The 20,616-nt window shown below is 41.5% G+C and overlaps 1 protein-coding gene across 1 annotated transcript in view; it reads left to right on the top strand.

Moving 5' to 3' along the window:
- The first annotated feature begins 666 nt into the window (after window positions 1–666).
- The window catches only part of cxadr (CXADR Ig-like cell adhesion molecule), a 60,930-nt gene continuing 40,980 nt past the window's right edge, over window positions 667–20,616 (top strand). The window contains exon 1 of the mRNA XM_069677014.1: window positions 667–810. Within this exon, the coding sequence (XP_069533115.1) occupies window positions 759–810 (52 nt within the window). The 5' untranslated portion in view covers window positions 667–758. The remainder of the gene's footprint in view (window positions 811–20,616) is intronic.

Below are 20,616 nucleotides of genomic sequence, written 5' to 3'. Positions count from 1 at the left end.
TCATGTTAAGTGTAAACAATCTACAGTAGAATAGCACAGTAAAAATATATGTGTGTTTGTAAGGATTTATCAATCAAATTATGTATTAATATAAACATAAATGTGTAATACTGTGTTCTATCAATTCAAAGGCTTTTTGCCATCAGAGTTTCAGAAGCATCCAACTACAAAGTGAGCCGTTATTTGGACCATATACCAACAGTAGTATTTGTAGAACCTCAATGTTATGAAAAAATAAAAATGTTTCATAAAATAAACAAATAAATGAATGTATATAAAAGACACAACATGTAGTTACATGCTGCTAACTACTAAAAGTTTAAGTTCTGAAGTTTATAATGACATGACAGTAAGGGATATAAGTTGTATCTGGGGAAAAGGTGAGAAACTTACAGAGGCCTGTATATATATACTACAATAGTACGAGTCAAATATACGAGTCTGAGATGAAAAAGAAATACTAGTGTGAGATAAATAAACTAGTGCACTAACAGGTCACTAGTTAGAGAGGACAACACAGGCACTGCAGCTCCTTCTTCCCACCGGCAGAGGGCGATACTTGCTCTCGTTTGAGGAATCCTTGTGTCACGTGACAGCCTGCGGCGCGCTTCGCTGTGCACCTGCAGAGAGCGAAGGAGGAGGAGGAGGAGTGGAGTTTGGATGCTTCGGTCGAGCTGGACTGCCGCTTCTCACTCGAATTCAGCACAAGTTCTCCGAGCAAGTTTCAGCGAAGAAGTGGTGGAATATCTGGATAAGGAATGGAGCTGTCGATAGCCCGGATGTGCTGTGTTCTCCTGAGCATGTTAACAGGTGAGTTTAAAGACGCCAACGGCCGTGGAGCTACTTTGATTCTAGTGATTTCTCACTAAAACGGCAGCGAGTAACGTACAGTCTGTGGTCAGCCGAGTACAATCACGTTAGCCACAGGCGTTGACATGAAACTTGCCTTTTTCGGCAAGTTACAAATGCTGTTAACTTTGGTTTACGTTTTCATTACCTCAAGTTAGTGTTTTTAACTTATTGAGTGGTCAACAAAACCTCATTTGAAACACTTAGAGGAAATTTCCCAGCAGGGAGTTACTCCGACCCAAGTCAGTTTAACCAAGCGTCCGCCTAAACCGAGTTTAAATTACATAGTTAACTTACAACTAGTATTTGTAAAATAATTACTGTATACTAATGTTGCCCTTAAGAACAGGCCGATAAACTCAAAGACGAAAGAAAAGAACATGGATTGAAACGCTAGCAAACTATGATTTATTGTTTCAAACATTTTTACCCTCATTTTTGAATGGGGTTTGGTTTGGGAGTGTGTGCAGTAGTAGTGTAGTTTATTCACTCTCCATGTATCCACTGATTGGGTAATTCCAGCTAGAGTTACATTTACATTCTTGAAAATTAATGAGCCCCTCATTAGTTGTATTTATTTTGCATTATTTAGTTAATTTCTGTTAAAAGGCTTTTAATTGAATGAACTGAGTTTTTTTTCCTCTTATGCACCCTTGTTGGTCATTTTGGTTGACCATTATACTGTTGTGTGTTGTGATGATGACACACTGTAATGTTTCCTTCCATCTGAGGTCCAAACTGCACCATTTTATTTGGCTAAATTAATTTGAGTGGTTGAAGAAATTCAGAAATTTGGGTCGTGATTTCTCTTCAAGGAGGTGGTGGGTCCTGAGGTTTGACCAGTTGAGAACCACTGATGTAGACCCTACTATGTGGCTGTAATGAGGTGAATTTATATACAGTGGTTTAGTGAATGGTTTAGGTTCCCACAGTAATTAGATGATAGATGATTTTTGACGACTTTTAATGTTTTCCTCAGTGTGAAGTCTATCGGTTTATCTCTGGTAGTTTATAGCCTGATCCGCTTTTAAACCTGTGGCTACATGACAAAGTGCTGCCCTTTTTTCTGTCTGCCATCTGCCAACAGTGCTGCCCCCCCCCCTTCATCACTAAACCCCAGGTTATCACATTTAACTTAAACCACGTTTGCTCCTGATGACAGCCTAGTTTTGGTTATATTTATGTATTTGGTAAATGTTGGTGTCAACATCATCATTTCATGCAGGTTTCGACTCTCACCTGGAGGGTTTCTGTTGTTTGTTCATACTGCATGCAGGTGGGCAGATTACAGCGTGGGAAGAGAAACCTTTGATCGGAATAGTTATTTTTAAACCTTCCTTGCTTGTGCTCATTTATAGTCAAGGATTTAAAGGTGAAACTGAGGTACTTTTCCTCTTAAGGGAAATCATATAACTCTGGTTTTGGCACCTCTAATTAACTTTTTTGTAGGTGTTTTATTTAAAACATCAATCAGGATAAATGCAATTGACAGGTCTTAACTTTGTGACATGGGAAAGGATAGACCAGGTATAACATTCCAGTTTCTCTTTTGATTATAAAACTTGTGGTTTGTTCTGATCGCGTGTCATCAGGGCAATACTTTGCTAACATGATTTATACATTCCTGTAATTGTCATCAATGATAATAATGTTAATAATAGTTCACTTGAGGTGTGTGTGACTCCACATTTCCAACTATTGTTTCGTTAATTGTAGTGGCTTTAATTGTAACCATATGGGCGTGGCTGTTTAGTGTCCTGGAATTTACACTGAAACCAGCAGATCACTCCTCCTCCTCTTCCAAACATTAATGTGAAACTTTTGTTACCGGATCATAACTTGGCTCCAATCAGTGACTAAGTTATTGAAATATCCTCTGAGGTTTTGTTGGGAAGCCACAGAGCCATGGTCAGGGAAATGACATTCCAGTTTGCTGATTACTGAGAAACAGCACGTAATGAAGAAGAGCTTTGTTTAAGATCATCCAGCACATCTCTCCATGCAAAAAGCTGGGGCACTGAGGGTAATATAAGGTTTACATAGTGTGTGTTGTTTAGCCCTCTTTTGTCTCATGATTCACATTGTTGTGTCCACTAGTTTGGGCTCATTACCATCTTAATGGCATCATGGCCTCGTCATTTGGGCGCTGTTCCACTCCAGCAGGCAAGAACAGTATCTGCCAGACTCGAAGCATTCTTTTAACATGGCTCAGAAGTACACAACAATGTGCAAACCTCTCTTAAATGGAAAAATAACAAGTCGTCTTTCTGCTCCATTTTCTTTGCTCTAGTTCTACATGCAGCAGGGCATGAGATATCATAACAAATGTTGACTAAAGTAATGAAAGTGGAAGAAGTAGATCTGAAATCATTTACATTATAGTCAGTGTTGCGGAGCCTTCATATTATAAAAAAGTGATCCAACATGATTTTCTTTTCGTTTGTGTCAAGCTGTAATTATCAGATATTATTTTCTAGGTTGCTATGAAATCACGTTAGATATCATAGTTAAATATGGCAATGATCCCAAAGGCTGTAGGTTAAATGACTGTGGTCCTACATACAGTATTTAACCTTCAGGATATTGTACTCTACAAAAGTTATTTGAATTCTGTACAAAGGTATGCTCATTTTTATGAGCAGATATCAAACACAATTTGCTAGTTTAGTAAGCAATATAAATACAGAGCTAACACTGGTGTTTTTGAGTATCTTCAAATTAGGGATGCACAATATTATCGGCAATGCTACGATATGAACTCGGCGCAAGTGCGCGCGCTAGGGATGCACCGATACCAATAACAGTATTGGGTATCGGGCGGGATCGGAGCGTAAGTACTCATACTTGTACTAGTAAAACTACGACGAGTACCACACCCGAATGCCACTTTACGGTTTGGCGTTAGCCTCCCGTTAGTTAAGCAGGTAGCGGGGAGAAGGAGCCATTTCACTTCTCAGAAAAAGGCTTCGTCCTCACAGACAGCACTAACATATGGTTACTGTATGAGGTATGTTGTGTTATACTGAAATCCACTGAATATGTTATAGGTTACACGGAAGTGAAATGAGTGGCAGTGTCTTGTTTGTTAAGTAAAACAAAGTTTAGTGTTAAAATGTAAACAGCTGCATCATTCTGTCAATCTACTTTGTTACGGTCAGAAAGTGGGGAGCATCTGATGAAAATGAAACATGCTTTTAAAGTCGTTATGAGAACTGTAATGATATTATTAAGTACTCATATCGGTACTCGGTATCGGCAAGTACCCAAATGTAAGTACTTGTACTTGGGCTGAAAAAAAGTGGTATTGGTCCTAGTGCGCGCGAAATGCATGCACCACGCCTCTTCTGTCAGGCGTGAAGAAAGGTGCAAGATGTCTGCGGTATGACAGTTTATATCCTGGGAAAAAGAGTACAATATTTCTCTATTATTTCAGTTGGCTTTAATCGCTGTACAGTTGTACAATGCACTTAGTTTCACATGATCCTTTTGGACAGATTTATTTTATGGTAAAATTTTACCATAAAATAAATCTGTTAGTTGTGGCTATTGTCAGGCTTGTCTCAGGGAGAGCATCATCCATCCTGTGTAAGTTGTATGAATATTACACTTTTATTTAAAAGAAAATGTTACATAATAAATATGGCATTTTGTACCTAACCTAAGTTTAAGTAGTTTTTCTTATATTGCCCAGTGAATGTGTACATTTTAAAAAGCACTGTATTATGTTGTTTCTGCATCTGCCACTGGGCCACTACTATAAGAGTAGGCATGATATCAATTACATTACAGGGGAGGCTCTCTGCAGTTAGGTGGGAAAAAATGTGCCTCATATATGGGTATCGAAATCGGCTAAAAGGGTTGGAAAATATCGGCGTACCAGATTGGATCGGATAACTTCACATGCTTTACCTCTAAAATCCAAACGTCTGTAAGTTATGCTCTAGTTATTATGGTTTTTACTTCATTGGCATTCAAACTTATTTTGGCATACAAAAGTCTCTTGTGGCCGCCTGTGAGCTGTTGCCCCATGTGCTGTATGTAACGTAATGTAGTGATGTCATCAATGATCATACAATGTTATTTTACAATGGACAGAAGTCTTAGCTTTCTGCTGTTAAAGAAAGAAGGCTCTTTCTATCATAGTTGTTATTTTAGATTGATTGAAACAACAGTGAGTGAAATCTCTGAAGGTCTGTTGTCAGAGGGTTATGCTAACAAGATCTACAGTATGTATTGGTTGGGTTTTTATTAAAGTCAAGTAAAGTAAACAATCTCAAGCAAAGAAAGGAAATGAGAACACTGTCCAGGAATATTTGGTACTAAGTGTAGTTGTGAGAGTATTTCTTTGACGGCGCTATCTTTTTAATGATATGACAATCAGAAAGCAACTGCTACTGTGGGTTTGGCTGTAACTTTCATCAATGACTTCAGATGCTGTAACCCACCCTGGAGACTGCTTCATTCAAAGGCTGACACATGACAGGAGTTCTGCTTTCAATATTTCAACAAGTTTACTGGAAATGAAAAAAACACTTTAAACACTTTAGAAATGTGATGAAATGTGCTCCCTGCTCCAGTCACTCTGATGCCAACTAATGTGTTTCTTCTGTCTGTCATCAAAGAGCCTGCGCAGGAAACACCGTGTTTGTCAATGTGTTTGCCCTGCCTTATGTCTTTCCTCTCCTTCCCTTTTATTATCAGACACCACTACGTTTCTTTTTGGCAGTGAGTATACCGTACAGTCATCCAGTGCTGTTTGACCTGCCCTGCTGCTCTCTCCTCCTCCATTCCTCTCCTGGCTGTTTGGGTCAAGAGTGAAGCCCCTGACCTCGGGTTAACAGAAACCTGGTGAACCTCTGAGCAGGCGCAGACTACAGTTACCTGATAAGCGTACAACCAAAGGCTCAGACCAGGAGCTAGTTGCTTGGTTACCTTTTGAAAACAGATCCAGGGAGTGTACTTGTATGCGTGTGCTCCGGTTTCGCTAGAAATCTACCCTCCCCCTTGCTTGCATTTGTATAAGGTCGTCTTCTTTCCCTTTTATTTCACACAATAGCTGCTGCAGATGTATTGAAAATCTGAATACAATAGTGGTTGAAAGTATCTCTTCTTTGAGGAACAACTATTGTCACCTTTACAGCTTTGTGTGTACTGATACAGCGTGTAAAAGAAATAGTTCCACTCTGAGAGAAGGGTGGAGGCATGTACAGCACAGGCTAAGTCATTGTCATTGGCCCCACGCAGACAGTAATGACTTCAGGTCACATTAACTTGTCATGGCCCAGCAGTCAAATGCCACTCCTTGCCTCCTGTTGTCTGAAACATGTTGCAGCCACAGCTTCACCTCCAACCAAGCAGCCCCCCCACTTTGCCTGCAGCCCCTTGTCCTTGGAAATGAAGCAGGATCATGCAGAATTGGCTCACACTCCGGGGACACTGCTTTTGTCCTCCACAGTTTCATGACTGGGACGAGCGAGCATGAATATTCACAGCCCGGGACGTTAATATTTTAGCATGCCAGCCCTGTGCCAACTCCTGTTCACCTACACCGGAGTGTGAAACGCTGATCCCGCCTCTTCCTCGCCACATTACCACCACCTCTTCCCTCATTTACCCCCTCCATTTCAGATCGGAATTAGTGAATGAACAAATTGCTGCCTGCTGGCGAATCAGTGAAAATGATTAATAGTGGTGCTTGTTTCTGAGTCCTGTTAATGGCCGAGCAGCCACTCTGTATTCAGAGCTCATTCCCTTTTCACAGGTAGGGGGTAAAATGTGTGCTGGGCTGTTGCCAACGCATTCTTGTGTGAGGATTTATTGGCAAGATTATACTTGAATCCTGTTGGCCATAAAGTCAATGTTACACTGACAGATTTTTCAAGTTTATATGTCTTCCAACTTTTATGACACTTTGGACACAGTATTGATCTGCTTACAGCCCAAGGCTCCCAGAGGCATACAGATTATGTGCACTGATGTTCAATAAGCTCTCCTCTGGAGGAGTATTGGCCTAAGTGACACAAATTAGTGGTTGATCAGTTCGTAAAGGTCATTCTTTACTGTTAGTGGGACCTCTGCGACCATGATGTATCGCTCTGTCTGCTGCTCGGTCAGTTGAAGCTGACCACCAAATATTTGTATCTGACTTAAAGTCCAAGGTTCATATATTTATCAATCCACCATACAGGGTTGTGCAATACAATGAAAGCTGTGTTCCATTTATGCTTTTCACCAAACAAACAAAAACACACATTTATGGTGGGATGCGGAGGATGAATTTAGGAGAGTAACAGCTTGAGAAAAGGAGCTGCTCTGCTCTGTAGTCTGCTGGTACTGCAGCAGATGCTTTATTTCTATGCCGGTTGCTGTTGTGCAGTTAAATTGTGCATTTTAAAATTCTATACAGCCTCCATGCACAGAAGGTAAGCTTTGACTAGAGGGTTTACTCTGACCAGAAGCTATATGTGTCCTACATGGAGGGCTGATCCAATTGATCCAATACCCATACCAGTATCGGAAATTCCTCCAGTACGCAGTATCTGTTATCTGTCAGTACACCAGTCAAGACAGTTTGGATACCTTAACTTCAGAGCAAAATCCTATTTAGGGCTGTCAACAAATATTCTTAATTTGAATATATAACGAATTGTAATAAACAGATATTTGATTATTAAAATTATTTTTTGGCACTACTGCGGCTGTCTCACGAGCTTTTGTTCTCGTATGTCCTCGTGCGCACTCTCTTGGTTACTCTCTCCCCCTCGGAAGGAATAATCTAACAAAATTTTTGGCCAATTTTGACAGCACTTATCCTCTTGTTGTTTCTTCTCCAAAACTGGGGTCTACTTTGAGGTGCTAGCAGAGAGTTAGCAACCGTAATGAGGCTTTGCCCAACCTATTTGTAGCTAGAGATGTTTGTGATACAACTTTCTTTACTTCCTGGTACGGATTTCGACACCCGAACTTCCCTCTAGGAAGTCACTAGCCCTTTTTACACTGCCCTTTGAAGGCGGGATTATTACGCCCCTGTTACGTTCCGTCTTCCATGTAGAACGCACGGAGGCGGAACGGTGGGGCGAAGTTGTTCTGCCTCAGAGCAGAGGTAGTAACAGAGGCGTAACGGAGGTAAAACGCTGACTGTGTAAACTGCACAGCCCGCTGGGCGGAACAGCACAGTGTGTGTATTTGAAGCACCCACTGTTTGTTTACACCTTGTGCTTCTGGAACCTTATTTAAAAGCACACACTGGGGCGGCTTGACGGCGGCGTTGCTTGGTCCAATGTAGAATGACAAAGGTGGCGTGAGGACGGAGCTTGTTACAGCGCTGAGGCGGAGCCGCAGTGTTAAAAGGGCCATTTCTCTACTCAGACCACACTGTTATTTGCTATCAGGTTACAAATTACGTAATATCAGTTCATTTTGGTCGCTCTAAATCAGCAGTTACTGGTGGCAGCCATATTGCCTCCATGGTGGGAGCATGGGGCAACTTGTGTAGGCATCTGGTTCAGAGTGGTGAAGAAGAATTGATTCCTGGTTAAACAAGTTGATCGGTGCATAGACTGGCGTACCCCGAGACACCGATCCTGCATTTCTGTCAGTATCAGAGGCATTTCTGATACAGGTATTGGTTTGGGAAAACCCTAGATGTACCCACTATATCTGATAAGTGATAGGTACAGGGTAAATAGTAGATATTACACAGCTGATATCTTTAGTTTGACTGTTGAAATACTGAAAGTATTTGTTGAGCAGTGACTGTACTGAGGGAGAAACATTTCCTTTGTGTTCATGTAACCGATCAGTTAAAACAAGGTCACTGCAGCGCCGATTCTCCCCGCTCTCCTGAGTCCATCGGTCATCATCACGGCGTCGCTCTGTTAGGGCGATAAACAGCCCCAAAGCACATTCATCACTTAGCCACTTGATGCCCAGCTCTGCAGCACCCACAACGCCCTCTGCTCCTAATGAGGAATAATGGGCTCTGTGACAAATAAGCTGTTCGCTGCGATGATAATAATGGTTTTCGCGTACCTCATATCTCAAATGAACATCGGCAGAATACCATTTCTCTGCAGATAAGCGGCGCAGAGAAGGCGCTGCACAGCGGGCACTGAAGGAGATTTGAAGGAGTTTGTTAATAAATGTTGGATAATTATTTAAAAACTGACACTAGAATTCATTAAGCTTTCAAAAAGAAGTATGTGCAACTACTTTATCACCAAGGCTTTGACTTGGTATAAATATCAGTGTGTTTCTAATTTGGTATTCATATTTTCCTGGTTATTTGGTGTGTGTTCAAGTAGTGGATGTCTGCTACTGGACTGAACGTCTAAGACTGAAGATGTGATAGCACACTACATGTTTTACTTCTTAAATAAAGAACATGGAAGATTAATCAAATTCCTTTAAGTATATTGAGCCTAAGTTGACCTGGTTCTGGATTAAGTGTTCTGGAGTTCTGAACAGGACAGTCATGTGACCTCTATTTGTGACGATCTGTCTATCTAGCAAGGAAAGATAAATCTACGCTGATAACATTCAGTGTTTTCAATCAGGCATCTCAATTGATGGTCAGAAGAGCGACCGGAAGTTATGCGACAAAGTAAATAAAAGATATATGAGCAGTGCAAGTTAAGGTACTATTTCCATGATTAACCATTTATTAGACGCCAGGAAAAAAGAGCTCACAGGAAATCTCATCATCTGAAAGTGTTGGCACTAGAGATGTTGACGTTGCATTTTTCCTTTTCTTACCGATTCTGATTCCTAGACTTGATCAATACCCCTCCAACACCCGTGCATTCTGCTAACTTTGACTACAATTACACTCATTAGCACCGCCCTGTTGTTGTTTCTTTAGAGATCAATTGCCTTCAACTAATCATATCGGTGCATTGACTAGCATACTCGCCTCCTTCTGATACCGCATTTTGATACTGGTATCAATCAGAACAACTCTAGTTTGCATGCGCAGCTGTGATGCCAACCGGGCAGGGAAGCTAAGCCAGCTACTCACGAACATGGTAACCAGAGATATGCTCTGAAAGACTGCTTCCACAAGCTTCTGGTGTTTGTTGAACAGGAGTTAAAGCTAACATCACGGGACCACAACAACTGCAGGATGTTTGTTTTCGGCCCAGGTAGACTGTTATCGCACTCCTGACTTCCCGTTGGAGGCTTTCAGCTGGAGTGGTCATAATGCCAGTGAGTTGGCTCGGGTTTACTGTAGGGCCCGTGGTTTTAGCATTTGTCAAAGTTTCTGTAACAGGATGGTGTTTGTGGAATTGTTAGCCCCATGCCCAACCCCCAACCTGGAGGGACAGGTGCTGCTTTTCGTCTGGCCTCTACCCTGAAACCTGGTTGAACCTGCTTGGGGTATGACCCCTGCAGGTATAGCATTCAGAGTCACAGAAGCACACAAGCCTCCCACCACAGCAAGGTAACAGCACATCGGGGAGGACAACAACTGCATGAGTGGAGAAGAAGTGCGTAAAAATTGATGTCTGACTACAAATTGCCAACAAAGCTATGCTATGCTATGCTTGCTATTACTGCTAACTCGTGGACAGCACTTATTGCAGAGTCATATAACTCTCACTGTCCATTTTATTCAGAACGAGGGGAGTTGAAGCCCGCTGCAGACACGTAGCTCTGATGACCGGTTCACCCCTGATAGCTTAGCGTTGCACGTCTGAGGATTGGAGAATATTGGAGAAAGTTAATGCTTGTGTCCATGACAATGGCAGTTTGCAAACGAGGTCCTCCTTTGTGCAAGTACTCGAGTGCTTGAATATGGAAATTGCTTAAAATTAGTTTAAACTGATGTATAAAATTAGCAAATATTCCACAGCCAGTATTCAGCTCCCTGAAGCATTAGTCGACCTCTGCTTCCTCCCCTTCTGCTTGAACTTATGCTGTGTTTTTCCACTCTTTATGACTGTGTTTTTTGGTTCTATTTGCATAATCTCACAGCATTTGAGCTTCCCATCTCACAGTGAGGATATACAGTGTGGCAGGCAGGTCCCTAGGGTGCTGCATCTGCAGGTGCTGGTGTGCAGTCTGCTGCTGCTTACCTGCTAGGTAGGTGTCAGCTCAGCTCTACACACGCTGCGACCTCTGTTAGATTATCCTTGTGCAGTGTTAAAGCACTGGGTTGAGTAGTAGGCTGCACAGAGAGGAAAAACCACTTTATCTTGTAAAACAGACCTGACAATTTACTCTGACAGCACATCTTTTGTTGACGTCCAATGAAAGCATCATTGAACAGATAAGCATTGTATATTGTGTTGTGCGTGTCACATTATTATCAGCTAATGTCCAGGCATTGTCTAAAACAGCCGAGTCGTGGAAAGATGATTATATTTCGTCCTCCAGCAGTAAGCCCCCACTCTCGCCGCTAAGAACATTAGAGTTAATTGTGTGTCTAATCTTGAAAAATATTATGGCTCGGAAAATAAGCGACAGAAGCAGAAGGTGGGGTGAATTTTGGGAGGAGGAGGAGGGAGTAAAGCAGCTGTTGAAGGAGCCATTTTTAGCACCTCTATCTCATTGAAAAACATTACACATTGTCGACTGCGGTGAAAGAGGCAAATAAGTGTTGTGTGTAGAAAGCCTCTTCCTTGATTCGGTCCCACTCGATTTGGCTCCCTGCTGGGTTGACAATGAAGTCAGTCTTTGTCTCAGTCTGATGTTTAATCATCATGTCGAATTATATAGTTATGCTAATAACTCCTCTCCATGGAGAGATGAGGGATTTGTTGGCAGAAAAGCCTGTTGCCATGCACAAAATCTCAGTCTGAACAGTTTTCACAGCTGTATGATTGCTTGAATTATAGATTTTAGAATTAAATTCAAGCGTTTGTGTGGGGAAATTTTCTGTTGCAGGCTGAATCTTGTTAGGAGCGTTGAGGGAGTATTGATAAAAAGCGACACCGAATTAGACCCAGAAAATCCCATTTCTTGTAACATTTGTTGCCTTGTAATCAAGCTGTTGCTAAACCGAAGCCAAAGACTGCAAATCCTTACAATTTGAATCTGTAAAGAGGTCAAATATTAAATGTAGGTTTTAACGTTAACCCAGACAGGCTCTGCAGCTGTATATCTGTTACAACATCTGTGCATTGTTTCTTTGGCAGCAAGGACTTCACAATTAATCCAGATGTTATCTCAAATCACAGTTTGGCCATGTACAATATGCATATTACAGCTGCAATGTTTTGATAAAGGTAATGTGACACAACAGCTTTATAATGAAGTGCTGTAGGGCTGCAGAGATGCCACGACCTACAAATCTTGCTCTCCAGATGTAGGAAAACATTATTGATTTGGTACAGACAGGAAGAAGAGGCCATCGTTTTTCAATGAAAATAAACAAAAAGATAATTTTCACTATTTGTAAGCTCAATTTGATCTCTTCCTTCTCTTGGTCATTCATCTCTAAATTGGAGCTCCCCATCTCACTGATGTAAACGCACCTCAAGCTGTAGCATTTTGGGAAAATGTCGCTAATCTCCTCTGGAGAGATGAATTCAAAGAAACACTTGTTGTTTCATGCGAGAGCATTACATGAGATTACATTGGATGAAACTTTCCCCATGGGGACATCGGGTCATCGCAGTAACAAAAGAGAAAATAAACAGCTTAGATCTTAGAGCTACTTGTAAATGTGGGAATGGAAACATAAACATGTGAATTTAATGTCTTTGAATGCTCTTACTCTTATGGTCTTTGGTATTTAATAAACAGTAAGAAAGTATTCTCACTTTCAAACTTCTCAATTAGACAAACTAATAATGTAAGTTAGGGTCGTCCGGAAACATCAATACGTTTGATTATTGCAATATGATTTCAATTAGCAAAAACACTATTAATTTATATAATTAACATATAAAGATTTTATACTGAAATAACAAATGGTTTATTCCTTTGCTCAGACTGCACAGACAGTAGTGCCATAATGTTGGATGTTACTGTGATTGTTTTGTATACTTTGATATTCATAAATGATATGAGTGAAATAATTCATACAATATGTAGGCTGTACAATATCACAGTTAATTGTATCATGACCCCTATATGGTGACAGGTGCCTGTCAGCAGACTCTCTGCGATACACAGCCCCACAGTAAGACTGGTGACTTACTCTGATGTTAAGGCGAGTAAGGAGAGGTGGAACGCTGGAGTGCAACTGTATGTAGTAAAATGAATTTAAATGACTCCCATTTCATCACTTTGGTTTTACAACCAGGTGTCCAAAACGAGTGTGGCGGTCTGCCACCTCTCTCTCCTCCATTAACGTTCATTAAAATGCTCTTTCTCTCGTCCTCCTGCTTCTCGGGTTATCACTCCTGGGTCAGTTTGGGATCTATATGTTTGATGACCGGGACATCTGCTACAGTAGGTTATAGGAAAGGCTCAGCGCCTGAACCACGGCAAGGTCAGCAAGCCACAACAGACATTTAATTACCGTAGTGCATCTCGCCGCCATGAGAGGAGATCGGCAGCTGGCCCAGCCGCCCTCCCGAGAGATGAGATTGAACTGAAAATAGATCAATGACTGGCTGGTTCATGATGGTCAAACCGCACATTACTGCCCAACCTTAATCACGAGTGCTGCTGTTTTAATAAGCAGGCGCACAGAGGCCACCAAGCTGCAGTTGTTGCTGCTTAGTTCCTCAGGAACCAGCTGTTAAGTGTCTTAATGGAGCCCATGTATAATTCATGAGCACACAGAGCGGCTGGCTGGCCGGCTCTCTCTGAGTGGACGGTAATTGGAAGGAGACGAGTAAACCCCCATGCCAGCTCTTTTTTTCCTTTTTCTTTTTACAAGGTTTAGGGGGACATCATCTCCACATTTAATTCCACTGTGACAGAACATCCATCTGGTGAGACTGGGGGGATGATTTATCAACCACAGCTAGAGCTGTAACACAACTCTACAGCTACAGTTATATAGTTATAGATTAATGACCTGTGGAGACGGAAGAAAGAGCCGGTGACTGCCTGCAATGTCACCTGACATTTCATTAACTAAGAAGTCTAACTCTTATTAATCAGCCAGTTAAATGCCGCCAGTTAAAAGTATTTAGATATTGACAGAGGCCTGAAGAATAGTGTATTAATGTGTATCAAACATTTTAAAGGCTTTATAATTTTTTTAGGTAAAGACAATAACAAGAAAACAACCCCTCTAAAGCAGTTTTATAATAATCAGTAGGGACGGTTGAAGAGATGGCTACAGCACACGGCAGATAAAGTGAGGGTGACTTGCACAGTAAGAAGTAGTCGTCTGGGCATGTTAAAATGTCGCTAATACGAGGCTTAAAACTGCAGACTGGCTGTTGCCACTTTTTTCCATTGTGTGATAGGATGTAAGAGCTAACCATGTCAAGTGAAACATTCTCATGTTAATTATCATTAACATAAATTTAATCAAGATCCAGGATGGCGATTCATTTTTTCCCCCAGCCTCACTGTGGACACATAAGAAGCCTGTGACTGCATTTTAATGTCCTTTTCCTCTTATCAATCAGCTATTAAAGTTTTGTGCAGTACTGTTAACATCTTAAGAGCTTAAAACACATTGTCAGAAAGTATCTGTGAATTTAGTTTGGATGTGAAAAGTCCCCAATAATCCCTCTGATGTAAGATTAGGTGTGGGGAAAATTTGCTGGCTCCCCTTGACTCTGAGAGAACAGATGTTAATGTGAGACCCCGTGGGATGTGGTTATCAAGTCAGACAGGAAATCTTTAACTGCTGTCGATACAACCATCACTGCAGCACATTTACTGTCAGACCAGTGTCAGACCTCTATAACGATTCAACATTTTAACCCATATCATGAAATCTGTTGTTTGTGTACAAGCACCGCATTAGATGGTCCGTCTTCATTGTGCTCAGTCAATTTCACTAAGCTCATGTTCCTGTCAGTCTGATCCAGGATGCCCTGTACGCAGTGTTTGGCTGCCCGTCTAGACTGCTCAGAGGTCAGACCTTTTTAGATGTCAGGAGAGCCATCAGGGAGCTGGCTCGTATGGCAGGTTTCACTACATCCACTAAACACCCAGATGTCCTTGCACACACTTCCAAAGAAGGCAGGTTATTTGTGAATTGTTTTGCCACACGTGTTGAATCAAACATGATATTGTAAGGATGATATAAAGTCAGTTCCAGATAAAGACGGTGCAGTAGTCATGTAATAGAACTCTAAGGCGCTGCTTGTGGAGTAATCTGCCTTGACTGACGTCATGTTTTTCATGACAGCAAGAGTGTAACTGGATTTTCTTGTTCTTCCTGAAAGATGCCATTTCCTTTTTCTTCAACATCAACAACTTAAAGTAACAATCCTTAACATTTTCATGAAATCAGACTCCATTTTTATTACTGTTTATTTAAGGAATCTCTCCTGCGTTAGCTGTTTAATCTATTTACATTCAGTAATGACCTGTCTATAATTCTTATGTGTGCTAGCAAGAGTCCAAGTAATCACTCCATTTTTTCATGTCAGTTTTCTACACTGATAGATTGACCTCTGCTGCTTCTGATCACCTTGCACCTAGATTTGACAAAAATATCTGACAAATGTTAGAATGTACAGCCGACTGACAAAGCTGGACCTTTTTCCTACAGAAGTCAGTAAAACACTAAACTCTATTTACATGGCGGCACTAATTAGATCAGTACTCCCACACAGCTCTGGGATCAGCTGGTGATGATACTGATATAGTCATGGCAACTGGTCAGAGCATGTTAGTATTTGTGTTTAATTATGCATTTAAAACAACATGATATCATATACCAGAAGTACCAGGGGAAGCGCATTACGTTAGGTACACTGTTATCTGTGTTATTCATGATCTTAAATCACATTTCAGGCACAATAAAAAAGCCAAACTTAGCCAGTATTACTTTAAGCTACAGTCAGATAGCTCTTGAAAATGTTCAAAATAAAAAAATAACATTAAAGTAATAATCTCAAAGATTTTCATTTAAATAAATGTCTGTTAAGTCACTATTATCACCTAATGAGGTAACACAATGGTGATCGAGCCGATGGCCCACTGATGAAAGCCTTTGCAGTTGCAGTATAACAGACTGGCTGTCCGGTGCGACTGAAGCGGCACCCAGTTAGTGACGCGTTTCCCATCAGCCAGCAGTGGTTGGTCTGCCAGAGAGGGTAGGCGGAGCATAGAGGCTGCTTTTCCGGTCTCTGCAAGTGTTGCGAGTAAACAGTAAACTACTATGGCTGAACAGACAAAGAAAAGATGGATGACTACAGATACAACTTCAACAAGAAGTGAAAATCCAAAGAAAAAGAAACAAATTTGACGCTCAGAAGAAGCAAAGTCTGAAAAGGAAAGCGACTGTCAGCCAGGAAAATCAAGAGTTACAACCGGAGCCAACTGTGAACGTCACACATGCGATGAAAGTGTGCTCCTGCAATTACCGTTTATCACCATAGGTGCTGCCAAAGAGAACGAAACTGAGATCTTCTCGATCACCACTTGAAGCTGCTCCTAAAGCACACAGTTGGAGAGTTGAGTTGTGATTAAGTTCTAGCCATATGTAACTCTGAGCTGAAGGTCTTTAAAATTGTGTCTGTGTTGGATGTATTGTTGTCAGACTCAGGCAAGTCGACGTGTATTGAATTTACAGACAAAACAGGAAAGGGAACACACAAGAAACTGATGTGTTTGCATGTGTCAGATCTGCAGAAGTGTAGTGCCTGTTTTCATGCTGAAATCAGATTGCTTAAGTCAGCATGAGGGCTAAACGGGATGCAACACGTGATGGCAGTTTTATCCCATTGATGCCAGGCTCACTGTTTGCTGTTGATTCTGTTTACACTGTAGAAGAGGGTTAGTATTAAACCACGCTTTCTGACAACTATGGACTATCATCGCATCAATCATGGACTGAAATATTAAGGACTGCATTTTTTAAATTAAATTTATGATGATTAAATGTCACTTAAATAGATTATCGGAGTCATACAGCATTCACTGGCATGTTACTTTGTTTCTTGTTGCCGTATCTATTAGGAAGTGAAACAGAAGAGGAAAGATGGGGATTGTGCAATTGCTTTTCACTTGGGTGGCTGGGTTTCTCATTGCATCCTTAGTATCAGCTCTACACTGCTGTTTATTACAAATAGGCACAGCGGCTGCTCTTTGATTCAGAAGCAATTTCATGCTCTGGAGTCCGATTTAATGTGGGGTAACGTATGTGTCGATGTACACTGAGCTTAATGTTTTCTCAAGCTGTTTGTGTCCAGTTTGCAGTGATGAGCTCTCTAAGGTTTCTTCTCTAAAGATGCGTGGGTTGTTGAGATGCATATAATTAGTCGAGGAAGAATATCAGGGTCAAAATAACAAACTGCTCACTGGTTGCAGCTGGTTGCATCTCTATAAACCTTTTTGAATCTGTGTTTTTACTGGCTTACTGGATTTATTTCTACTCCTCAGACTCTTTGCTCTTCCCTATGAGTCTGACAAGCCTCGTCTCCTCCATGTTTTAAGCACAGCACAACATGGAGAAAAGATACCATCAAGACCAAAATAGTAGGATTGTCTCTTTGAGCGGGAAAGCTTAACTAGTGCAGACGAGTTATTTTTAACCTTCCCAATCGCGTCTTGTCATATAATGTGGTGTGTTGAGTCGAGTGGTTGTTTTGCTCCTCATGTCGGAGGTTGAGAGTGCAAGCTGGAGGCATGAATAAACCCAGCGGTCTTGCTTAAGCTGTAACAACAACTGACAGTCTTTGCCTGCAGCTTCCTACAGGGCTCAACACTCAGGTGCATTTACTACACCTGCCTTCAAGAGCCCTCTGAGAGGAGAAGAGACTCCAGCCGCGGAACATCGGGACTGTTTGACTGCCTGAGCAGAGAGAAAAGAAACAGGGATTATCCATCTTGTGATCTTTCCACAGCAGTCTTATCTTGATGTCCTGCTGGAGCGTCCCCCCCACACACACAGAGGACAGGAAGGGCCTGTCTGTGTTGTTACACTTTCACAAAGACCTCATTCTGCCGTGTCGGGAGTGCTCTGGACAGGATGAGAGGGGTTTAGAGAGCAGGGATGTTATAAATGCATTTGAAAAGGAATTGATGTTCAAGCAGTTATTACAAAGTACTCCGTCAGTACGCCGCTTTTTTTTAAGCATTGAGTCCTCGGGGGGCTTTCAGCTGCAATCGGATATCTTTTAACGAAATAGGCTGTGTTGGTCCTTCAGCACGTGACAGCACACTCTGGGCGTAAAAACAAATAGAACTCTATATTTTTGAACCGATGTCTAAAAGACCACCATCATGAAGTAACCTTCAGGCAGGGGACCTAATTTTAGACCAGAACCTGGAGGGAACAGCGTGAGCAAGGCAGACTCATTGACTCCCTCCCGGCCAATCTAGCTGACAGCCTTACATGTGTCTGCACTGCATGGGGAAATAGGTTACTGTGTAAAACTACCACAGGCAGAGGTGATATCTTAATCGGCATAAGCAGGAGAAAATCAGCCACAACCAAGGTAACTGAGGAAACTAAGATTCAATGTGAATGTGTCAGATGAAATAAGTACTTTTTTATCGTTTAAAGCAGCGATGAGGAACTTTTATTTTGTGGACAAAAGCAGAACCCCTGGTGTCGTAAAGATCTGACTGTTTCGAGGATGCAAAGCAATGCCTTTGTGTGTGTATGTGGAGCTATGTAAAATTAATAACTGTAACATGCATTGGTGAAACTTTGTTAACTTGGACTACGGACATACACCTAGTTTAGCCTGCAGCTAACAGATTCAGTTGCATGGTAATAGCAGGCTTGTTGATTAAGCTAAGTTATTACCATTCCCTAGAAACATGACTTATGTCTTAATTATAATAATAAGCCAACATAAAGTTTAACAATATAGATGTACGCTTTGCGTCAGGGTTTTGCAACAACGTTTTGGGTCTGCCACAATGATCCGCCCGCTGGACATTATCCTCCATTAGCCTCCAGAGAGTGTTCACACTGACACACTACATACCTGTCAAGAAGAAATAGGACAATTCAGGATTTGGTTTTTGGATCCATTTAAATCTGGCATTTCTATCCATCTGTCTAAAGTAAGGGTTGGAAAAAACATCGATACAGCAATATATCTTCGTCCTGACTCGTGTAATACAATTATCGTTAGGCTGGCGGCAAACATACTTATGACATGAATGAGGGTAACTTGAATGAGAATTAATTGGCAGAAGTTAATCACATATTGTGGTGTATAATTATATGATTGTCTTACAATATATCAGTTGTCGCAGAATCGCTCAAGATATCATCAATCATAATATTATCGTTATCATTGGCCTCGTATCGTGAGTTACCCTGTGATTCCCACCTGTCGTTTAAAGACTGACTAAGCTGACTCTGTAATTGTATAGTTATAGATTAAACAGCATAACTTCCTTGTATGTGTTTGTAGTGTTTTCTTCTTCTCCTTCCTTGTAACCTACTACTCATTGTGAAACTTAGCCTGGGAAATGCAAACAAAGGCTCCTCAGTCTACGTGATTAAATCGCTTTGTCTGAATGTGACCTGATTACGGTGTTCTTCAAAATCACTTGATAGAAATAGTCTTCATGCTGATTATCTGCCTTTCTAGGCCACATAGAGGCATCAGTGTTCAACTGAAATGGTTTCATACACTTATTATAACATGACAAGTTATAAACTCACAGTAGATTTATGGTGATTTTTTTGGTTATTTATTTCCAACATGGGTCAGACTAAAAGCTTGGGTAGTTAGCAGCTCTCTGTTGAACAAGAAAAGAAACACAGGAATTCATTGGCAGTCTTTTTTTTCGTTGCCTCCCACCTTTAATCCTTTTAGTGCTTTGGCAGTGAGCCACAAGTGCCTTTACCTCGCCGGAGATGTTTACTTAACATACATATTGTGTGTATATGACTGGATTGACCACCTCAGCACTTATTATGTGAAAATAAAGTCCTCAGTTGACTGAAGCAACATACCAGAGCTGTTAGTGCCGGTGATTTGTTTCAGATGGTATGAGGAAGTAGGTTCTTATCAGTGATGTAGGCAAAACGGTCTGATCTGGCCCTGTTCATTCTCACGTTCCACATTTATTTGAGAGAACACGGTGCTGTGAAACATTCAGACCACCTCACACTGAGCACATGAAAATGCTGAGCTCGGGAAATTCCAGAAATGTGAAATTGTTTCCCTTCCTGAGGAGTTCATCAAATTCCATCAGTAATGGTGTTGAAAACCTGGCTTGTTAGGAGCTCATGAAAGGTCTTTAATCCTTAACTCTGCCTGTGTTTCAGTGGGAACGTTCTAGTTTAATATTCACGCTCCGCCGCTTTAAGCCGACTTTTTATGTGCTCACCTCTGTAACATTATTAAGCACAGCCGTGAGAAACCTTTGTTTACTCACACACACCGCCTGTATGAGTGTGTGTGTGTCCCTTAAAACCCGCATTATCTAACTCAACTCTTCAGCACATCCTACCCTCAGTTAAAACCACTCTGAGAGTCCATCAGCAGTCTGAATGAAGCAGCCGCACTCTGCTGCACTTGTGTCTCCGTGTTTGATCAGCGATGCTGCCTCCTGATCACAGTTGGCATTGTGCCCCGGGGCCCGGACAAAGGCTGGGGCTGGGGCGCCGGCAGGGGTCTGGTCTGTATCAGACACTTTATTTGTTTTGGGGGATGGGGGGTTCGGTTAGGCAGCAGCATGGCTGCCTCCCCCTGAGTGCAGAGAAACTCCTGTGTC

The sequence above is a fragment of the Semicossyphus pulcher genome, unplaced genomic scaffold, assembly GCF_022749685.1.
Source record: "Semicossyphus pulcher isolate SPU_LCO1_2020_fin unplaced genomic scaffold, fSemPul1.0.p SCAF_10, whole genome shotgun sequence".
Taxonomy (NCBI): domain Eukaryota; kingdom Metazoa; phylum Chordata; class Actinopteri; order Labriformes; family Labridae; genus Semicossyphus; species Semicossyphus pulcher.
This window is presented reverse-complemented; position numbering and strand designations above follow the sequence as displayed.